This window comes from Lampetra planeri, chromosome 7 (genome assembly GCF_965212315.1).
Source record: "Lampetra planeri chromosome 7, kcLamPlan1.2.h2, whole genome shotgun sequence".
Classification (NCBI taxonomy): domain Eukaryota; kingdom Metazoa; phylum Chordata; class Hyperoartia; order Petromyzontiformes; family Petromyzontidae; genus Lampetra; species Lampetra planeri.
Genome location: NC_136113.1, coordinates 3,501,487 through 3,524,002, shown reverse-complemented (window position 1 = coordinate 3,524,002; position 22,516 = coordinate 3,501,487). Strand labels below are relative to the sequence as shown.

Sequence of the window (22,516 nt, the reverse complement as noted above, 5' to 3'; positions counted from 1 at the left end):
AACACCAGTGACGATAATTTGAACCGGTCTTGGGCCTCCCCTAGGTCAACTCAGCCTCAAATGAGTACCTGGTGCGATGTGTAAACGTCGCCACTAGGGAGACAAAGGCGGCCGGGCGTGGTGCTGGCCACCCACCCCCTTGTGTGCCGTGCCGGCCTTTATAGGTGCTCGCTAACAGCACTTGCCCCTACAGTCTGTTAAGGCTATACTGGGGGGATCTTTTGTGCATAGGGAGTGCTAGTGTAGTGGTTAGCGCTCTGTGTAACGAATTTGGACCTGCCCAAGTTCGATTCCTGCTCACATCCAAAACCTGTTGCGATTATCTGAACCGGTCTTGGGCCTCCCCTAGGTCGACACGGCCTCAAGTGAGTTACCTGCGGTGTGTAAACATCACCACGAGAGAGATGAAGGTGGCCGGGCGTGGTGTTGGCCACCCACCCCCTCATGCGCCGTTCTGGCCTTCATCGGTGCTCACTAGCAGGACTTGCTCCAGCAGTCTGTCAAGGCTATATGGGGGATCTTTGTTATTGTTTCGTGTGTGTGTGGATTGGTCATGCAGTGGTCCGCACATTTCACAATAAACCCGGCGACCCCAGTTAGATTCGCGCTCACGACCAATATCAGTGGCGAATATATAAATCGGTCCTGGGCTTCCCGTCGCTCGTCTCAGCCTTATATGAGTACATGGAGGATTGTGTAAACAGCACTGGGGAAACAAAGGTGGCCAAGCATGGTGTTGGCCATCTACCCCCTTGTGTGCCGGGCCAGCCTTCATAGGTGCTCACAAATAGCACTTGCCTCAACAGTTTGTGAATATACGGGGGTCTTTGTGTGTATGTGGATTCAGCATTAGCTTTATCCTACAATGTATAATATCTACTAAAAAACAGTATTTAGGATTTTAATTTACTTATATATTTTTGTATTTATGTAGTTTTTAGTTTAACATGGCGTTCTTCATGCAAATGACATCGCAAAATGGCTTAGGGAACCACAGACAAACGAGAAGGCAGCCAGGCATTGAGCCAACACCGAGAATTGCCCAATATCTGGAGTCCCCTATGTATGAATATTATACCAGTCTATTAAGTAAAATGGCTTTAAAAAAAGAAATGCGTACATTATGTCCTTATTCTCACTCGGCAAATTCGATGTAAAACGTGGCTCTACTCTCGTTATGTAAAATCACTCTCTTAGTTGCCATGCCGTAATTTTCATGCAAGTCTGTGAAATACCTTACAGCTAATGCCACCTGTTAGTTCAACTGCCAAATTTGATATCAAAGATTTGGACAATTGCCCTTATTCTTTTTCCATGGGTGTTGCTTAGAATACGATTGCGAGTTGCCACTGGTAAAACAAACAAAAAGCAAATTTGTCGTCGCCAAAAACACGTGCTAAATTTTCATACATCTATTATGACATTGTATCTCACACATGTGACGTTTACCCTAAGTCCTCGTGCAAACCACATCAGGCAGCATAATCAGAGTAATTTTAGGTTTCAATATGTAAGTTATCCGTGAAGTTGTTATTGTAGCTTGTCTCTACGCCCCTCCCGTAATTGTGCATTGTGTTGTGGTTGAGTTGTTCGTTTGTTGCGTGTGTGCATTCAAAAAAAAATATTTACAAATTACTTTCGTCATTGTTACTTCCTTCCTTATGGATCTGTTTACGCAGCTCTGAAGAGGTTTCTGGTTTTTGGGGCCATTTTTCTGTCGCTGCTACGACAGCTTCAGGGCAGCAACCATAAAACTATTTAAATGACTATCCGTAACCACCTGTGTGACCGGGTGTCACCATCATCACATAGTTTATGGCTGTGTTGTCAACCATTTTAAAGTGCGGTTGTCAAAGCAAAGTATGTTTGCTTATAATGTCACCGACGTTCTCAACACTTTTGCGATCAATTAGAATTCGTTTTTAAATGGCTGTGTTTAACGTTCTTGTGCATGATAAATCAATGTAATACTTTGTAATACTCTAATACTTTGTTTACCCTCCAAGGTTCTCCTCGTAAACCAGGCGATCTATCTCAATGGGTTCTGACTTGGTTGTAAATAAAAAACACGGCGCTGACTAACGATTTGTGTGGTGGCTGATTTGCTGCAGGCCCGAGGGAGTCGGATATCTGCTTGCTGCGTCCGAATATCTGCGGCCCCGGCCAGTGCTACAATCTGGATGTGGGCTACACCTGCACGTGCCATTTTGGCTACCAGTACAACGAGCAGCTGGGCCGCTGTGACGGTACGCAATCCTCTGCTCCACCAGTAGTCACTCTAACACATGTGATGTGGTCCTAGTTTGCTCAACATTATATTTTGCTTGACTTAAAGCTTTCGTGACTGCAGGAATTCAACGACGACGTTTCGATCGCAACACAAGCGGTCGTCTTCAGGAGCGGTCGTCTTCAGGAGTCTTCAGGAGACGGCCGCTTGTGTTTGCGATCGAAACGTCGTAGTTTTTCGTTATTTTCTTTGAACCTGTCTAAGTGACTTTACCGAAAGACCCAAAGAATATTATATTTTGCGTGCATTACTGTGTTTCAAATCTTTGTCTAGCGTGCTGCTTGAAGTGCAAATGAGTATTGAATGCAGGCTAAGTCTGTGGCTGTTGTGTCGGACCCTGTGTCTGGCCCATTACCTCTACCCCCTCCTCCCCCTCCACTGTAGATATTGACGAGTGCAGCACGGTGCCACGGCTCTGTGCCAACGGGCGGTGTGAGAACGTCATTGGCAGCTTCCGCTGTATCTGCAGACCCGGATTCATTTTTGATGACTCTGGAGCAGAGTGTCAAGGTAGTCTCATCTGTCGCTCAGAAGTACTTCGACCAGCACAGTCGTCATTTCAGCCTTCAGTCACGCCACTGCATGAACGTTCACCTGACCGGCACATTCATCAATTCTGCCTTCAGTTTATGCCACTGCACGAATGTTCACCTGCTTTGTCCACCTGTTTGCCCGGTTGCCCAGAAGTGGACGAGTGCATGTCTGACCCATGCCAAGGCAAGGGGCGCTGCATCAACATACCTGGCTCGTACGCCTGCCAATGCAACCATGGCTACATGCCCGTCCGACGGAACAATTTCAAGACCTGCCAGGGTATGCTCACTGTTTGAAACTTGCAGTGCCAAACCAAACAAAACAAAATCCCAACCTTTTGCATCTTAATGACATCCCTTAAAAAAAAAGATTTGCTTGAAATTCAAGAAAAATATGTTGTATTATTGGGTCTTTCAGTAAAGTCACGTAGATAGGTTCAAAGAAAATAGCAAAAATAGCAAGCAACTACGACGTTTCGATCGCAACACAAGCAATCGTCATCAGGAGATATTAAGTTATGTTTGTATTTAGTTAGCTCGGTCCTTATTCAATATATTTTGAAAGTACTTGCATAAACGTGGTGAATAATTTGAGCGAATTCCATACTGTCATTTAATTCCATCAGACATCAACGAATGTCTAAAGGTGAACAAGTGCATTGGTGGCCGCTGCATCAACCTGCCCGGATCGTATCGCTGCGAGTTCTGCGACGCGGGACACGTGATGAACACGCGTGGCCAGTGCGAAGGTAAGGCTTCAGCCCCGACAGCCTGCCGTGTTGTGTCGAATGAAACAACTTGATAAGGGCCTGTGTGAAAACGGCATCGGAGCACCGCACCCGCACACATGTCAGCTGCGTCCAGTCACCCAAACCCTATGACCCTTGCACTGCCGCAGATGTGAACGAGTGCCGCAACCCCAACACCTGCCCCACTGCCAAGTGTGTGAACAAGCCGGGTTCCTACGAGTGCGTGCGCTGTCCCAGCGGCTTCGAGGGCCGCAATGGTCACTGCATCGGTACCTTCCGCACACTGTCCACGGCACCATTTACACTGCAACGGCCCTTCTTAACCACGCGGTAGTCCGCTGACATGCCCCTGCTCCTGTATGGTGCTGTGTTTCAGATGTCGACGAGTGTGCGGACGGGAACGTGTGCAGCAATGGGATTTGCGCCAACACGGAAGGCTCTTATTCCTGCACACCTTGTGGGACCGGCTTCCGCTTGACCTCCAATGGCAAGGCCTGTGAAGGTACGGGACTGGAGACCGGTGGGGGTTTATTTTCTCCGTAACACCACTTGACTATCTTCTCTACTTATACGTGCGAAAACAACTGCAGTTGGGATGACGGTAAGAGGCCGGGCATTCATGCAGCGTGTGGTGTGTGGTTTTTTTTTGCCTGCAGACATTGATGAGTGTCAGAATGGGATTGTGTGTGGAGGCGGAGATTGTGTGAACACTCGGGGCTCCTTCCTGTGCGAATGTCAGCCCGGCTACCATCTGTCCAGTGGCGGGGACCAGTGTGAAGGTATAAGCCGGTTGGAGTGTCGTGGGGTATGCACTTCTTTGACCGATGATATATTTTTAAAATGTTCCATTCCAGAGTTGTACTTGAAGTTGTTTTGGGTGGTGTTTGGACGCGAGATGTGGATGAGTGCAGGGCGGGAGCCTGCCAGGACGGCGAGTGCCGGAATTTGCCTGGCTCCTTTTCCTGCATTTGCCCTGCCGGCTACGAGCTAACAGCCAACCAGCGCTGCACCGGTAAAGCCACCTTACTCCTTTCATTTGCAAAGACAATTTCAAACTGGGAAATGTGTAGAAGTTATACAATGTGTACATGCAAAGATATTTTCATTCTAAAATGTTTTATTTTGATTGACCTTCATGTTTTTTAATTGCACAGGTGCACAAAGTGTACTCACCTTCATCTCCTTACACCTCCACAATGTTTTTGCCCCCTGGCAGATATTAACGAGTGCCTCTCAGAGTCTCTGTGCGAACCCCATGGGGACTGCCTCAACACCGATGGCTCCTTCTACTGTGTGTGCCATCATGGCTATAAATCCTCTGCCAACGGACGCTTCTGCAAAGGCATGTGGCAGTGGAACACCTGCAGCTCGGTTCACCTTCTGACCTAGAGTTCTGTAGACGAGGGCTTTCCATAAAAAAATTGCCGAGTACTGTACATATATTTAACCAAGGAAATGTTAAATGTGACAGTGGTAATGTTTTTTGTGGTCTGTGATTAAACACTGCTTTAACTCTTTAAGCAAAATGGGAGGTCTTTAAAAAGTATATTTTTCGTGTTGGTGGGGTAGGGCAGCCCTGACTCTCACCCGGTTTTGCACAGATGTGGATGAGTGCTCGGAGGGGCAGCAGTGCCCTGGCGGGCAGTGCGTGAACACGGAGGGCTCGTTTACGTGCGAATGTGAACTTGGCCTGCGCCTCAATCCAGGCACCCACACCTGCGTAGGTGAGGTCCTAGCACAGCCAACAACATCCTCCATCTGCAGTCTTCGCAGCACCGAGCCCTTGAATATAAACAGGGCAATTATTTTTCGTGATGTTATACAATTAAGCTGTCAAACACTTGTTATTGGAAATAAAATACAATTGATGTTTTGTTATATTTTCCTCTGTAAATTGTTGTGGACTTTCCTGAAATGCATCACTACCCTATTTAGAGCCCTTTATATAACAGCAATTTTCAGATGTGAACTTATATGCATGTAACAATTCTCCTCCATTGTGATTAAAAGAATACTTACAATTTGGAGTCACGATTCGAATCGAGGATCAATTCCTGTTCTTAACATCGTGGTGAATCTAGCGCCTCTCTTGTTTGCAGGGTTTACATGAATGAATACGCACAACGTACACAAATAGAAAATAATCAATTATCACCACGGATGATTCCATAGATGTATGGTGAGCGTAAGCATCGGGTTTTAATGCTATGCATTATTTTGTGCCTCGCAAATGTGTATCATATTCTGGTAATCAGTAACTAAGCTTTCTGCTGATCTCATTTCCCCCCTGCAGACATTGATGAGTGTGCGGAGTTTGGCAGCAACCGCTGTGGCTCCTGGCGCTGTGAGAACACGCACGGCTCGTACCGCTGCGTGCAAGCCTGCGACCGGGGCTACAGGCTCTCCTCCACAGCCGAGTGCCAAGGTGGGTCCACCACACACGTGTGTGTTGCAGGGCCAATACAACACAAAGCACGCGCGCACATTATTAATGGACCGCGATTGTAGCTCTTTGGCCTATTTCAGAAAAAAAAATTTGCTGTGATTGTTCCCACCTGCTGACGGACGCTTGGGTTGCATCTGAAACGTATTGATTTCTTTTTATATTTTACTTTATTTTCTTTACCTACGTGACTTTACCGAAAGAACCAAGAGTATGATGTACGGAGTGCCTACCTTTGACGAGCCCCTTGCCTCTGTCACTGCTAATTAAGGGGCACATTTAAACTGCACATGGTTAATTCACAGTCGAACTGCATGCCACACTACCCTCCTGGCCCACGTTGGTGTATGCATATGGACGTTTTATAACTTTAACTCTTTGCTGACAAGGTCAAATGGTTTTGTGTTCTTTCATCGTTGTTCTTCACTGGGCATTCTGATAAACGATAAAATACCACTGATGATGCTCAATTGTCTACAGTTAGTTTTGCATTTAATGATACGTGTAAAGAACGTTTTATTGTGTAACAATTGCATCGATCACACAAAAAATATATGTAGACCATTCAATAACCAAATTGTATCTAATAGATCATTACATTGCCTAACCCAAATGTCAATTATGCATCTTAATGTTGGGTGTGAGTACCTGCGTGTTAAGTCCGATTAAATGTAGGATATATTTAGCAATCGATGCCATTTTTATGAAATGTACTATATTAGTGACGTCAACAAAGCTGTGAGATTATGGTGAATGTAATTTTACATCTGAATTCCTGTTCTTACCCTTGACAGCACACTGCAGGTTCATGTCACTGTGCAGGTTACAGAAAGCTTAAAACACAGTGCAGTGTTTGCCTGTCTCACAACGCGATGTTGGCAGCTCCATATAGGATGCAACATAGGCCCACCGCATGCAGGCACATGATAAAAATGAAAGCCGGACAGCTTTGAGGTCTGGTGGGTCTGGAAAATTATCTCAGAGCCAGATATGCAATATTTCCCTTTTTCTCGAAGCAGTCCAGAGTGAAGCTGTGATGCTACTTAAGAGAGGGTATGGTAAAGTGAAGTTACCAAATGAGAGCTCCTAAATCATGCGTTATAGCCGCAGTGGAAGAGTTGGCGTGTTTATGGCTCTAAAATAGAGCACTTTTATGTGCGCGTTCTCTTGCTGGAACGGATGCATTACATCAAATCCAGATTTATTACAACAATACTTTCTACTTACACAGCTGTACTGTGTTACTTATGACAATGCTACGGCTCACCACCATCACCAGAGAGTAACCCTTGCACTCGTGTTACCGTGCCACAGAAGGGACCGCCAAGCATCACAATAAGAGCTAATTTTATTTCCTTTCGTTTGTTGTGCAGACATTGACGAGTGCCTGGACGACACAGTGTGTGGCCGTAACGGATTCTGCGAGAACACAGAAGGCTCATTTAGATGCCTCTGTGACCAGGGCTACCATGACCTTCAGGATGGCCAGGAATGTATAGGTATGCGTGTTACCAATTAGCATTCGTTAGGTGTTGGCGCAGCCCATTGCACGTGCTCTTCGTCCAGCGCGATCGACCACAGCTGACCATGCTGTGACGTGCCTCTCCCTCCCCCTTGCCCCTCCAGATGTGAACGAGTGCGAGATGTTTAGCAGTGTGTGCGGCGACGATGCCCTCTGTGAGAACGTGGAAGGTTCCTTCCTGTGCATTTGTCAGCAACATCACAAGGAGTTTGACACCATGTCTGGAAAGTGTGTTGATCGCCATTCAAGTATGTCCCACTGCTCTCTCTCTCTTGGCCTAAATATGAATGCGTTTTTTGCACGTGTCAGTTATTGTGCAAATGTCTGTATTTTCTGTACCACATTCACCTCATCCTATTTTAATGCACATTATTACTCTTTATTTGTTTCCAGTAATCAACTAAAATGTGGTTAAGCTGATTAAAACATTGTCTCGTAAAAGGTTTGGCAGAGATCATCGTGCTCAAGGAAGATGAAACTCAAAAAGCGAATATCTCTTGTCTAGTAGCTATACAAACTAGACCCTGTGTCCTAGGTTGTGTGGCGTGAGTTTGAAGCTTTGGTGACGAGAACAAAATATATAATGCGACTCTAAGAGGGGCAGGCCCTCTAGTGATATCACCACAGTGTAAAAGCTGTACCTTTTAATAAATCATTGAAGTGAGTTCACCAGAGTGCTAATGCAGCACGTATTAAAGTTCCATTAGAGTTAAACTCATATCAGCCAGCCTGAGACACATAGGCCATCTATTAGTCCATGTTACCTATTATTTTGGCTTGCATTTGCTTGAAAAGATTCCTGCTCCACTTGCCATCAGGCAAGCTGTGCATGTAGAGAGTGATGTCTAACTCCGGTTTGTGGCTTCCCAGTTGTGGACTCTCGGGCGCCGGGCGTGGAGACCAAGGAATGCTACGTCAACCTCAACGATGCCAACTTTTGTGACAACGTTCTGGCCGTCAATCTGACGCGGCACGAGTGCTGCTGTACCCTTGGCGCGGGCTGGGGTGACAACTGTGAGATCTACCCGTGCCCCGTCCTTGGCTCAGGTAAAAGCCGGACAAGGCTGTGGCCGATGTTTTTAATTCGAAACTTCAAACCTTAACATGAGTGCTCTGATTTGTGTCTTGGCTGAAAGGTATTTTTCACTGAGCTTTGGGGGAAAGTGGCATTGCCCTTATTTGCAGATATATATTTTATATATATAAATAAAATCGGTGGGAAAGTGGTTTCTGCCATGCATGATCAGGCCAATTCTGTTCATTTTTTTACGATTTAGCATATGTGTATGTTTATTTAAATCTGAAAGTATTCTGAAAAGGTTTAGTACTAAATTCGTGTATCTGTTTGTTTTGTTCAGTGGAGTTCAAGACCCTTTGTCCTCATGGAAAAGGATTCATTCCAAATGAAGATATAGTGTATGACACCATCCCCCAAGATTTCAAAGGTTTGAAATTTCGAGGAGTGACACGACATAAACTAACAAAACACTGAGGGTAAGGGCATGTTGGCCTGTAGGCTTCTAAGGATTCATTGGCTGAAAACCCTGCTTTGGCTCCACAGATGCAGATGAATGCATCCTGTTCGGCCAGGAGATTTGCAAAGGTGGCACCTGCCACAACACGGAGCATGGTTACGAGTGCTTCTGCAAGTCGGGCTTCTACTACGACCGGCAGAAACTGGAGTGTCTCGGTGATGGATGCACTGGCCATGCTCACCCTCCTCAACAACAACAAAAAAACACTCCCCACATACACGAACATGATTTACAATTAGCTGCCAAAGCCTGACCATAAAGGCAGTGTCTTCCGCATGAGCAGCGCGTGCGTTGCATTCTCGTGTACAATTGAGTGTGCCGTTGTGTTTTTATGTCTTTTGCTGTGCATAGCAGTGGCCTTTGATGTAACACGCGATGCTTACTGCGTGTGTGTGGTCAACGGTGGCTTGTGTGGCGGGTGCATTGTATAGACGTGGACGAGTGCACGGACGAGTGGAGCTGCGAGGGAGGGGGCTGCGTGAACACGGAGGGCTCCTTCGACTGCTTCTGCCGCCCGCCCCTCATCCTGGACTCCAATGGCAAGCGCTGTGTCAACAGCTCCGGCCTCCTGGGTATGCATGACTCTCCAACACATCTCCCATTATGTCTTATTAAAGTAAAATATTTCCTTTTTATTGATATTACTTATTTGTATTAATATGCAGCATCCCAACTGTAATTCGTTTTTTGTTGGATTGGGCCTCTTTAATCACAGCTCTTTAGCAAATTGGACCCTGTGAATCGCAGACATGTTTCCTGCCACGATAGGATGATACTTGGATTCGTTCAAACATCTAATTTATCATACTTTACATAATCATGAAATGTGGCCGAGGGTGTTACAGAGCAGTTACTGCTGTACACACACACACATGCGGTGTGTTCAGTCACAATCGTGTCGTTTCCTACTTGAGAGACTGTCGTGGGACAGTAACGGAGGGCTTCTTTCGGTGTGCGTCATTATGCTTCACGTTGCCTCTAATGGGCAACTTACCAGCATTTAAAATGGGAACGCATGTAAATTGCTCCCTCATGTTGTAAACCATTTGAATAAACACATCCGCTCAGATTGCCTCCCAGCTTCGAGCCACATGGTGTGAACGTAAAGCTAACCAATATTACTCTTTGGTTCTTTAGGTAAAGTCACGTAGGTAGAAAAATAAAATAATAATATTTTTTTCTTTTTTAATGAAATCAAAGAAAAAAATATTATTATTTTGTATTTTATTTTTCTACATACGTGACTTTACCGAAAGAACCAAAGAGTATGGATTCCTGCAGTCACGAAAGGTTCAAATCAAGATAGAACTATCCAATATTCCCTGCCCACCACTATGCAGGCAGTCAAAAAACAGCCATGCAGTTTTGTGTGAATACAATTAGCACAACTTAAAAGGCCCGATGCGTCATTGCTCCCACAGATTGAACAGCTCCTCCTGCTCCGTCACCAAAGTGGGCGCTAGCGGTGTGGGTCACTCGGGCTCACAAAATATCTTACGTTTTCTGCCACACGGTCTGGCAAATTCACCAATCCTGTGTGTGTAGTCCGTTCTTGTCAGCGTCATCTTAGTTCATATGAAATTAAAGCACTTCTACTGAAATTATATATCGTGTGTGCTACAATTGTTAGTTTTCTGAGAATTAAATATTTTATTGAATTCTGTCTGCAATTTATATGAAGTAAACATAATTTGATGCCTTGACTGGCTATGGAGTATGCAGGGTCAGCCTCATTACACAGATTGTTATTGTGTTAACACCCCGTGCAACCCTGAAACACAATCCTAGCACAGTGCCTAATGACGGTGGTTATGGCTTCATACGTTTCATACCGACGGTGTTGTTATCACCGGATAATTTTAGAAAGCAGCTCGGACCACCGCACTGTGGATGAATATGTAGAACGTCCCAGGTATCCAGTTCATGTGTCCATACTGAAGCTCATTCGAACTATTCAGGACGTGCCCTTGCCTCTCCGCTAAAGCTACCACATGGGACTGAATGGATTGTTTGATATTTATAGCTAAAAATAAATGCAACTCTAAAATGCTTAATGCGCAAAACATGCAGCTTATTCTACTGTAGGATCAGCAAACAAATCTTAGCTGCCTTTGCTGCTTGTTACAAGCATTTATTATTTTTCTCAGCATAGCCTTCTAATACCATCTCTAATACAAGTATAAGGTTTAACCAGCACAGACCTTTCCAGCACCTTCGATGAACACGGTTGGCTACGCACGGTACGAAAGAAGTTCATCATGCATAACAAGGCCGTAATCCCAGACCACCTTTTCTTACAAAAACGTGTGGTAAGCTAAAATGTGATTTATTGCTATTTTAGGGGTTTATAGTGAGATGTGAACAACAAGTCACCACACTTCGATTTAAAGCTTTCGTGACTGCAGGGATTCATCTTCTTGGTTCTTTCGGTAAAGTCACGTAGAAGGGAAGTAATAAAATAATAAAAATAAAACAATAAAATAATTCTCACGACGTTTCGGCCACAACGCAAGCAGCCCTCCTCAGGTGAAGACCAGGTCTGTCGGGGAGACAGCGTCTCAGGTGAAGACCAGGTCTGTCGGGGAGACAGCGTCTTCAGACGGCTGCTTGCGTTGTGGCCGAAACGTCGTGAGAATTATTTAATTATGTTTTATTTTTATTATTTTATTACTTCCCTTCTACGTGACTTTACCGAAAGAACCAAGAAGAAGTCACCACACCTTTAATGAAAGAAAGCTACAGAGAGGTTTTGAAGCGTCAGGTTTTGCTCTGTGTCCAAATAATATCATAGAATTTATTTTAGCGCGTGATTTATGGAGCACCTAAAAGGCCTGTCTGTTCATAAAGCATTCCTGAAAGTCTCTACTTAGGGCTTGTGTTCTCACTGTAAGTGCATGAGAATGTGTGCTGGACTGCATTCCCGTTGTGTGGGGGTGGTGGTGGGGCGCGCTCGATGTTGTCGTGCATGCGAAACTGCTTTTGAAGTGGAGTAGATGAAAAATGTAAACTTAGACGTGTTCACAAAAAATCATATCGGGCAGAGCGGGCGCAGGAGCTGGAGGTCTGCAGATGGTTGGCTGCGTGTGGTTTCTCAGTCCACAGCTTTGTACATGGAATGGTTCATTGGTGTTTCATCATCGGTGCCCTTTCGCGTGAGAAGCTGTGAACAGAGCACACCAAGGTCCCGACTATTCCTGCCTCAAGACGCCTGCTCCTGTCGGCATCCAAATCGCAACCGCTTTGGATACTTAGATTAATGGGGAGGCTGTGAAATTTAAACTTCGAGCTACTAAATGGGGGCTTTTATAGGAGATGGCTGCAACGTTTGCGATACACTCAACTCTCATTGGCTGATCGCCAAAGCAGCACAGATGTGGAATTCCACATACAGTACGAGGCTGAGCCAGACACATCCTGTTTTAATTTTAGCCACTAATGGCGTAAACGGGAAAAGTAATAGATCAGGTGGACACTCGAGTACTTAACAAGCTGCCATATTTTTCAGGGAAGCGATATCTCTTCGTTTAAATTTCAGACTACCTTTATGGCCATGAATCTAAGCGATACGTATATCGAGCAAGGTCTCGCTCAGCGGGTGGCCTTTTGCCATTGCATTCATACCAGTTATGGCATTAGCGGCCGTTATGCTTTAATCAAGCACATATATAGTATGATACACTGTGTGTATCATTTAGCTCGTTGAGCACCGTATAGTGGAGGGTTTTTGGAAAACTCTGAGATAAAACCTGATCCCCTGCGCCTGCTCCCAGTCAGCCCTGCAGCTCCGCCCAGCCCGTGGCCGGTAGCCAAGGCAAACGAGAGGGCATGAAAGGGGCTCCAAGCGGCCTGGGGCAGGCTCATGATGCCACGGGACGCACAAGCACGTTGCCTCGGCCAGGGCAAACACAAATATAACCTTCGTAGGGCTCACAAAGGAGCGCAAATTAAGACTAACCTGAATAATGAACTTCAGTGTAAGGCAGCTCACTGTCTTGCGTCAAGCATTGGGAGGCCAAAGAGTTATTTAAAACATAAGTGCCCTTCTGCAAACCAATGGCCGTGTAATAAACAAACTTTTTGAGTTGATTTGCATGGATAATTGCGTTTAGTCAATTGCCCGGCTATTTTACAGGGGAGGCCCGTGGTGTGTGAGCCCAGCAACAACAAAAGCAGAAGACAAAAACATAATCAATGTTGAAGAGAACAGGAACAAGTTCCTTAAGGAATAGCACTGATGTCAGTTGTAGCTGAGAGTGGTTCTTGGTTCAATGGGTCATAGTGCAGTGTGTTCACTATATCTTCCTATTTCAAAACTAAGTAATTTTTAATTCATGGTTATTAATATATGATATTGATTGTGTGCCAGCGGGCACGTGGTACGTGTAGTTGTAATGACTCGCAGTGGGGCCACATTTTTGCCATGTACAGGAATTTTTTCTGAACAAAAAAAATTTGTCATTGGAAGAACACAACTAGAGCACGAGAAAGAAACATGGACAAAGTACACGGAGCAAAAGCTGAACGTGTGCAAATGAGCATGGAGTGATCATTGTGGGGATTTACAGAGAGAGAGAAACAGGGATGCATGGTTGAGAGAACAAATCCAACTTACACGCATTATATTGATTAATGGGAAGTCAGTGGGTTTGGCCAGGACACATCACTTGAAAGGATGATTGCATATGGACAAGCCTGCTCATGGAATTGCAGCAAAAGGAGAGATCACAACCAAGAGAGCATCCACTGTAGGGATGGAGTGATGAGGGCAGCTCATGTGCAAGAGTGAGATTTATTGTAGCATCTGAGGACCGGATAAGGGCCCACTGAGCTGTGTGGCTCTTTTTCAGAAGTGACCTGGTCACAAATAATAACTCAACGAAGTGGCTAATCATGTGGAAATGTATAGTAAGCACGTACTGTAAACGTATGCTTGTAAATGTGGAGGGAAAAAGTGGAGGAGCCGGATAAATGTCCATGCAACCACAGGGAGAGAGACACGCAAACTCTAAATATACAACAGGCGTCAGGCTTAGAATCGAACCCACGACCTCCTGCATACCAGGCGAGGTAGTTAACATCTCGCCACCGTGGCGCCCCAATTGTGTGTTTTGTTGCCTTGTGCAGGTACATGTATATGTATTAATGTTTGTATGTGGATTTGATCTTTGTGCTGTATGCCCAGGTGGTGGTTGTAGAGGGTTGTTTTTGCTTGATATAGAGTCCAGGTTCTTTTAGGGAATTGGCAAGTTGGCCACCCCATAATAATAAGTAAAACATTTTTATCGGGTCATTGATGCAAACCGCGTCTCACGGGAAGGAAGAGATGCCCTATTTCTTGCCTCCTGAGTGGGTATTAAGAGTACATTGAACCCATATGTCCTCAATTTAGCTGTTAATAAGAGTGGCCAATTGCCAGATAGCCAGCAGCTCTGTGCTGAAGAGCGGCACATGGAACCACACAAACACATACAAGCAATGGTGCACTGTGAACTCAGTGGCCGTTTAATCAAACCAAGCCGCGTGTCACAGAACCCGGCCCGTGTAGTGGTGTTGCTGCTGCACGATACGTTGTTGGCAGCACTGTGCCGTGCCACCCTTTGACCTGTCCCGGTGATGCAAATGCACACAGCGCACGAGTTCTACATGTGCCCTACTAAACGGTGTTTCAAGAGTTAATGCAACGTATAGTATATTCCAGTGAAATTAGGGTCGTGAAAGTATATTGCATTATGCATATGCAGAATTATGAATACTCTTAGAATGTTCAACGTTATATTTTTTCCCTAAACTGGTTTTTTAGTTGTTAAAATGCATTTTGCTAAACTTGAGTTCCCATTCCTTTTACTCTTGTCAAGTTCATCAAATATCCTTCCCTTAAAAGTAAATAGCACAAATTTCGTCGAAGCGAAACTGTGTAGGGTTACACACATCTATTAACTGTGCGACTTGCGAGGGATGAGAGATTGCGAACCAAGACACTGACGGAGTGGCCAGGTGGCTCGTTGCAGGCAGGGTCTTATGTGTGCGTTTGGCTCTGCAGAGCGACATGAAGAGGAGGACGCCGAGATGCTGATGAGCATGTGCTGGCGGGCGATGGGCAATGACTTCATGTGCAGCCAGCTCATCCTGGGCAAAGAGACGACCTACACCGAGTGCTGCTGTCAGTACGGGGAGGCATGGGGCCCGGACTGTGCGCTCTGTCCAGAACGCAACACTGGTATGCACACCACCCTGCATGCGGCAAGGTCTACCACTCTACCCGATACCCAATTTGAGCCACGTCGTACTGTGTGGTTTGTACCTGTGTTCAGGGTAGTAATTAAATAAAAGAATCCGTCCACATTGTGGGAGCTTTGTCAGAAACATCTGGCTACTCGGACACATCATTAACATTCTTCACACCTGGCTGATGAGATTCCATGCAGTCAAATCGGATCCATGGTTTGCCTTGTTTGGGAAAAACAATGACGTAGGATATGTATATGCGAAAAGCGGTTGGTCGATTAATCAAGCGTCATTTCACATTGGAGGTAAAACAAATACTTTACCTGTTTATGTCATTAACAAGTATCTGTTGAGACAACCTCTTATTAACCTACGGTCATGGTGCCCTTTTAAAAGTTCCTTTTGTTGTGCTTGTAAAAGTTGGTTTATCCTTTTTGGCAGCTGCAAAGGGAGTAGTCCTGTGGTTGTGTCTTGTCGCCTCCTGCTGTCCGCTTGCGGAATTGTGCTTTTCTGTCATCGAGTAATACTATACATATGGTAACATCCTACTCGTCTAAACAAATTATATATTTTTTTCCACAGTTTGTTTGTCAGCAGATGTCATGTCCTGACAGACGGGATTCTCAGATGGCCCTGTTTGAATACAACCCCAAAATTGTTTGGAGCCCAACGCTTGACTTGGCAATGAAAACAGTTGCTCATCACTGGCCTGTATTTTTAGAGGACGCTCGGAATAACTGGCCCATGAGGGTGATTGAAGAATATTTTTGGTGTGAGGAAGTTGGCTGCTTGTTTTGCGGGGACACGTGACCAGGTCATCAAATTCAAGTCACTTGGCAATTTTGGCCACTTCTGCTGCCCAAGTGGTAAAATTCTTACTGGGCCCTTTGAGAGTTTGACCTCTGCATTTCTCCCTCGTTATTAGTTAAGTCCTCGAGTTTGTGAATACTTTTAGTACAGGCTGTCACGTACTTTATTACCTTGTTTTGTTTTTATTTTGTTTCGAGAGTAAACGAATATTGTGTTTTTGTGGCTGCTAAAATCGTAACGTGAGCCTCTCTTTGCCTTACTGTAGTTCGATATGTGATCGTGGTTTGAAACCAAACATATGCAATCATTTACAGTCGTTTGCCCGATACAGTATGAATGTTTACAGGACTGGTCACATCTCTGTTTTGTTGCTTAAGTAGGAGGATTGAATTTCAATATTGCATGCCCTTTGAAGTGGATTGTCCATGAATAATGCATTTGGCTGTAAGGGGGAAAAAAATAGTGCATCTTGCTGTCATGTTCAACTCACAGCTCAGCAGCTGTTCTGGCAGGTTTTAATAAAAAGAAGAGTTATTTAAGCACATTTTAAAATCCTGCCTGTCATTCAATGTCATAATGAGAATGTTTATGTCTTCTGCTTGATCTGCGAGGCAAACTGGCTCAAACCACAACCGACATAATTTGGAATGGCTTTGATACGCCTTACATAATGCTGTGATGTGTGAAATGAAACACTCGATTCAAGAGATTGATTTAGCCTGTGTGTGATATAGGACCGTGTTAACAGTGTTGGTTCTGTTTTGGTTTAGCTGGACTATGCTCAAAACTTTTGATCATGCTGATGGTAACATAGGTTGCAGGAATTTCTGAATGAATGCATGAGTTTTTATTTTTGTATTATGCCTCTCAAATGTTCACCTGTGCAAAAATGAGTCAAGGGCTACTATTGGAATTGCTTTACCCTAAAAAGACAGTCAAAGTACGTGCACCTTTAAAATGCCTAAAACACACAGCAAAGTGACCTCACAAGTGGGATGTTGTGCAGTAAAGCGCTTCTTCCCACGATGACAAGGGTCAGGGTTGCACACAGAGAACCCCAGCCATGCACGCAGACAGTGACTCACTCCTCCCACACAGCTCCGCTCCTTAACTGCCTGGGGGGGGTGGGCGGTGGCGCCCAGCCCGAGCTTGCGTTCCCATGCAGCAAGCGTGCATATACTCTCCTCGCTAATGACCTCTAATCTTTTGTGAAGTTCAGCAGCGGTTTAAATCGCAGGATGTCTAGACAATTTCTTGTTTTAATAGCTACAGTGAGCTCTATATATAAAACATTAATGCTGGATGGTTCTTTACGTAAAGTATTAGCATGATTAAGATGCTAATCGGCTGCTATCTTGAAGTTAATTAAGAAACAGTAATCATGTCATGAGAGAATGATACCTAATTTGAGAGCGTTTAACATTCGAAACAGTCCAAGCATAATAACCGCATGCTGTATAAAGTATTGCAGGCTTGGCAGTGCATAACCCGTGCACAGTGTAGTCACAAGTAATGAGTTGTCATCAAGACTTATGCCAGTCATCCAATTGGAATAAACTACGTTGTGTCAATGTCACTGCCCAGTCTTTAATGCTAGTAACCAATTGGCATTTCAGCATGTCCATGCAGGCCGATTTTGTTCCCAGACCCTAACATGGGGCCTTGGCCAATAGCCCTCTGCAAAGCATGCCATGCTTCCCGGCTATTCATTTGCTCGCAACAGCAAAGTTTGATGGCCCGTCCTCCGAGCATTTTTCATGACTTGCAGTAAGTGATCATTTCAGCGTGTCTCTGAAAAAGCCGCAGACCACATCAGCAGGACCCAAGCTGGAAGTCGCCCATGTTTTTGACCAAAGCTTTAGGGGAACGGCTTTCATCTTGAACTAATGGCTTCACATGCTTAAGATTGAGGCTTTGATCTTGGATGGAATTTACATAAACTTTTTCAGCTGCAGTCTGTCAAGGAAGCAAGATAAACCTGTGGCACAAGACATTTCTGGTAAAGCATTAAGTTAAAAATATTCATGTTTTTGTAAAAAAGACAATGTTTTGCACCACCCCTCCACAGCTCTGGCCACCAACTGGAACACATGGATTTAATACAAATTGCAAACAAACTTTGATTTTTTTTGCAAATCGTTTTATCGTATTGTTTTGTGTCTTCCTTTCCCCCCCACTTTAGAGCATTTTGCACAACTGTGCAACATCCCGCGAGGTGGAGACCCGGACATGCGGCGAGTGTCTGGGCTGGGACACGGCGGCTCGGACTCGTGGATCGCCCGCCAAGATGACAGGGGGGGACTGGTGTCTGGCCACAGGTACCCAGCCCGCCGTGGGGGCCCACAACCCCAGGAGTTGCTGGCCGGGTCCCTGCCGCTGTTCGTGCCTGTGGAGAGGGACGAGAGTGAGTGATGTCAGCATGCACTTTGTAAAACACACGGAGCAAATAATATGATCCCGTTTAGCCGGCTGCCTGGATATTTTACAAGGGAGATCCGTGGTGTTTTGGGCACAGCAGCAGCGACAAAAACTAAAGACAAAAACGTCTATTGCAGAGAACGATTACAGGTTTCTTCAGGAATATTGCACAACTAACAAACAACAAAAACCAGTGCAATTATAATGAGAGTTATCGATGAGAGAACATGTGCAAGTAAGCTCTGTATTTTAGACGAATAGGGACATAAAGAGCAGGCGTGAAGGGAAAATGGGACTGGGCAAATACCAATTGCCTCTATAAACTATTGACAATCCCACACTATATTTCAGAATGAGTATACATTTGCCTAGAATCCTTCACTGTCTCAGCGGTTTCTGATGTGGTGTTTTTTTCTGTTTCATACCTTTAACCAAAAATGCTGAATTGAATCTATCCAACTTCATTTTATTAAACATAAATCACAGTGCCACATAATATTCCTTATTTATACATACAGTAAATATTTTACATGGAAAATATCCTGTTGTCTGGGAGGCACAAGAAGACTCTTGCTTTGTTGCTTTTTCTTCAGGACTGTTTGACAGCTTCGAGGGCCTGCAGGCACAGGAGTGTGGCATCCTGAACGGATGTGAAAACGGACGATGCGTTCGTGTCCCCGAGGGGTACACGTGTGACTGTTACGACGGGTACCAGCTCGACCTTTCCCGCATGGTGTGCACCGGTACGGCCAAACCGCATGCACACACGTGACGACATGAGGTCCCAAGCAGCACCCATTGTCACGAGCGTCTTTTTCTCACGCAGCATTGCAGAAGCACTTTCGAGTGAATGTCGCATCATTGGCGAGATGCTTTACTCCAGGATGTGAATGAAACTTAACGGGTCGTATACAATAACACATTTCTCTGAAAATGCACTTATTATTTATCTCAGTTTATTCACAGTAAATAACCGTCAACTCTCAGGTGTGTCTTGCGATAGTATTTAATAATGTTGTCATGATGCCTTTTGTAGATGTGAACGAGTGCGAGGAGCTCAACGAACGCATGTCACTCTGCCGCAATGCCAAGTGCATGAACACGCAGGGCTCCTACAGATGCGTGTGCCTGCCCGGCTTTGTGCCTTCGCAGCATCCCAATTTCTGTGTCAAGATTCAAAATGAGCGCGAAAACAGACACAAGCGAAAATCAAACCACAATTAAAACTGCAAGAGCCAGATCACTTCGCATTGCAACGACTCCGACTCACCTGGGTGAAGGATTGCACAATCCGGGCCAGCAGATCTCTGTCGCTCTCCAGCTGTCGGATGTCACGATTCAACACAGGTTTCGAGTCAAGCTGCCCTTGGAGGAAAGTACTTTTCTTCAATATTGTCGACGTAGAATGATATGGCAGCTGACATAGGTGAGCAAGTCTCAGTATGTTCCGAAGTGGCTAGTAGTAAATATATTGGGAATGAAACCGATTAAAAGCCCACTATTTGTGTAGCTAATGTTGAGATGGTGTGTCCTCAGAGGGGATGTCGGTCAAGAAACAACAAATGCAGATGCATATGTTGCTTTTTGAAGCCTTAAACAGTGACCAGAACGTCACCTACATTTCAAACGTCGACTGAAAAATCTTCAGCAGTTATGTATTGTTTTGAAATCTATTGCTAGTTACTGTATTTCATGCAGACTAATATATTATTTAGTTAGATTTTTTTAAAGTACTGCATAGCAAAATACTTGTGTACCATTTTAATGAAATGTCTATTTTTTGTTATACGTCTTCCTAATAATTTTAATTAGTTCTGCAGGACTGAAACTTACTGTAAATGATAAACAAAACGTGTTTGTGTTGCAAGGTAATCCACGGTTTAGATTTTTCTATTGCAATTATGCACACACAGAATAGTCATGTTGTCATCTCTGCCCTGTGGAGCAGAAATGCTAATGTTGTATGACCCATTTATTTTTTCTTCACATGGGCAAAATAAAAACTAAGACATTTTTTTTTCATAGACAGCTGGTTTGGCTGTTGCGTTATATAAAATTAGAATGTTTGCTATGTGTAAGTTAATTATTGCCTATTCAAGTGCTGTATTCAAGCCTTTTCCAAAGAATTAAAAGAGCATTAGCTTTGGGTTTGTTTAAATGTGTTTTTTGCTTCTCATGAGTGCCGGAGGTTTGCCATTTTAATTACTCTTTGGTAACAATGAGAGCTTGCTTCCCAGGGGAATTCACCAAAGAAGTGAAAGCTCACACCACTACCACCACTCGAGGACGTGGCTTCACCCCAAAGGAGCAGCGAGGAATGGCACGAGCATTCTGTCAAATACCGCAGTGGCATTAAAATAATCGCCAGAAATAACGAGACATAATTCAAAGCGTACAACGATGTGTGTTCACTGGGTAGGGGTTATCACGATGCTTTTAAATGGTATACAGTATTGTAATTCTTAACATAATTGCACTTATTCTGTTATAACGAGTGCGTAGCGCTACGGATGCAGAAGGCAACCAATGGGATCGTGTAATCGCAGTGTAATACATTTTGACTGCTCTACACTAACTTTTAAATGAAGCATGTTTTCGCCAAAATTATGCATTGTTAATGGTCAGGAGTTAACGGTTGTAACCCACCGGTGGCCAACAGTACCTCCGATTAGCACGGTTGGCGACGTACGGTGCGAAAGAAGTTCAACTTGCATACAACGCAACACTGTTAGTAATGTAGTTATTTTTGTATTTGAGAGGGTGTCACGTGAGTGTCAATGCTCATTTTCATTGGGATGTGTGGCCAATCCCTTAATGAATATAGTATTTATACAGATGCAGGCACACTGTGTATGAATAGAAATGGCAGTGTAAACGTATAACAATCACCAGTTAAAAGTAGAATAACTTAATTTACATGAATAAAAATTTCGTATTATTTCCTGTGTCATGCATGTGTTTATTGTGGGGGGTGGGGGGGGGGACTAATCTTTGCGTCAATATTTTGCTGGTTTAAGTAGGGATAAGTGATTCTAGATCTGAAGCTTTCGTGAATGCAAGGATTCATACTCTTTTTTTTTTATTTTCGGTAAAGTCACGTAGGTATAAAATAAAATCAATGAAAACAACTAAGTTAAATCACGTTTTGGGCGCAACACAAGCGTCCTTCTTCAGGTGGGGACAACGTAGTCAAAGCACAATCGCTTAAGTGTGTCTAAGAGATGGCTGTGACGAGGAATGATATAGTTGCGGGGGATGGAGGGGGGGGGGCATGGTGAGTGTGTGGGCGGGCTGTGGACTGGGAGGCAATGATGTGAGGAACGGGGAGGGCATTGGGAGGTAACGCATGGAGCTCAAACTGAAGCTTTGTGATGCAGGGGGCAGAAGTAGATAAGAAAGCTACGATTAAGCAGCTTTTGTTATGCTGCCGGGGGGCAAATTAGAAATGCACAAGATGAACACTAACTTGTGGTAATGGTGATGGTAGTGTGTGATGCTGGGGGTAACAGACTGGGAATAAGGATATGATTATGAAAATAAATCTAAACTGCCTGTCTAGCAGTAATCTGCATGGCAGCTGAAGTTTAACTTGGTTAATTACATCCTATTCTTAGGTTTTTTCGGTAAAGTCACGTAGGTAAAACATCAAAATTAATGAAAATAAAATAAAACAAAAATCACGACGTTTCGGAGGCAACACAAGTCTCCGTCATCAGGTGGGACCGTCACAGCCGAATTAGCTGCATCAAGTGAGGCAATGATTCAAGATGTAATCCCTTATAAGCAAGTTGAAGGGGGGGAGGAGAGGGGGGGGGCTCATCAGAATGTGGTAGCCAATGAATGGAACGTATCGGGAGGGAGGGGGGCGGGGCTCAAAGACAGCACGGAGTGCTAAGTACAAAGCATCGGGAGGGGGGGGGGGCGGGGCCAAAAAAAAAAATGGACGACGGCATGGACGCGGTTGCTGCTGCACACGCCAACACAATGGACAGAG

General features: G+C 44.6%; 1 protein-coding gene across 1 annotated transcript in view; it reads left to right on the top strand.

The window, feature by feature from the left end:
• Window positions 1-21,462, top strand: part of LTBP1 (latent transforming growth factor beta binding protein 1) — a 58,211-nt gene extending 36,749 nt beyond the window's left edge. Inside the window, exons 16-36 of the mRNA XM_078595974.1 lie at window positions 2,112-2,246; window positions 2,672-2,797; window positions 2,972-3,100; window positions 3,447-3,569; window positions 3,719-3,838; window positions 3,946-4,071; window positions 4,226-4,348; window positions 4,465-4,581; window positions 4,786-4,911; window positions 5,171-5,293; window positions 5,863-5,994; window positions 7,386-7,511; window positions 7,639-7,782; window positions 8,405-8,581; window positions 8,893-8,979; window positions 9,096-9,224; window positions 9,501-9,641; window positions 15,110-15,286; window positions 18,287-18,508; window positions 19,116-19,265; window positions 19,559-21,462. Coding sequence (XP_078452100.1) covers window positions 2,112-2,246; window positions 2,672-2,797; window positions 2,972-3,100; window positions 3,447-3,569; window positions 3,719-3,838; window positions 3,946-4,071; window positions 4,226-4,348; window positions 4,465-4,581; window positions 4,786-4,911; window positions 5,171-5,293; window positions 5,863-5,994; window positions 7,386-7,511; window positions 7,639-7,782; window positions 8,405-8,581; window positions 8,893-8,979; window positions 9,096-9,224; window positions 9,501-9,641; window positions 15,110-15,286; window positions 18,287-18,508; window positions 19,116-19,265; window positions 19,559-19,746 — 2,921 coding nt within the window. The 3' untranslated portion in view covers window positions 19,747-21,462. The remainder of the gene's footprint in view (window positions 1-2,111; window positions 2,247-2,671; window positions 2,798-2,971; window positions 3,101-3,446; window positions 3,570-3,718; window positions 3,839-3,945; window positions 4,072-4,225; window positions 4,349-4,464; window positions 4,582-4,785; window positions 4,912-5,170; window positions 5,294-5,862; window positions 5,995-7,385; window positions 7,512-7,638; window positions 7,783-8,404; window positions 8,582-8,892; window positions 8,980-9,095; window positions 9,225-9,500; window positions 9,642-15,109; window positions 15,287-18,286; window positions 18,509-19,115; window positions 19,266-19,558) is intronic.
• Window positions 21,463-22,516: the final 1,054 nt, after the last annotated feature.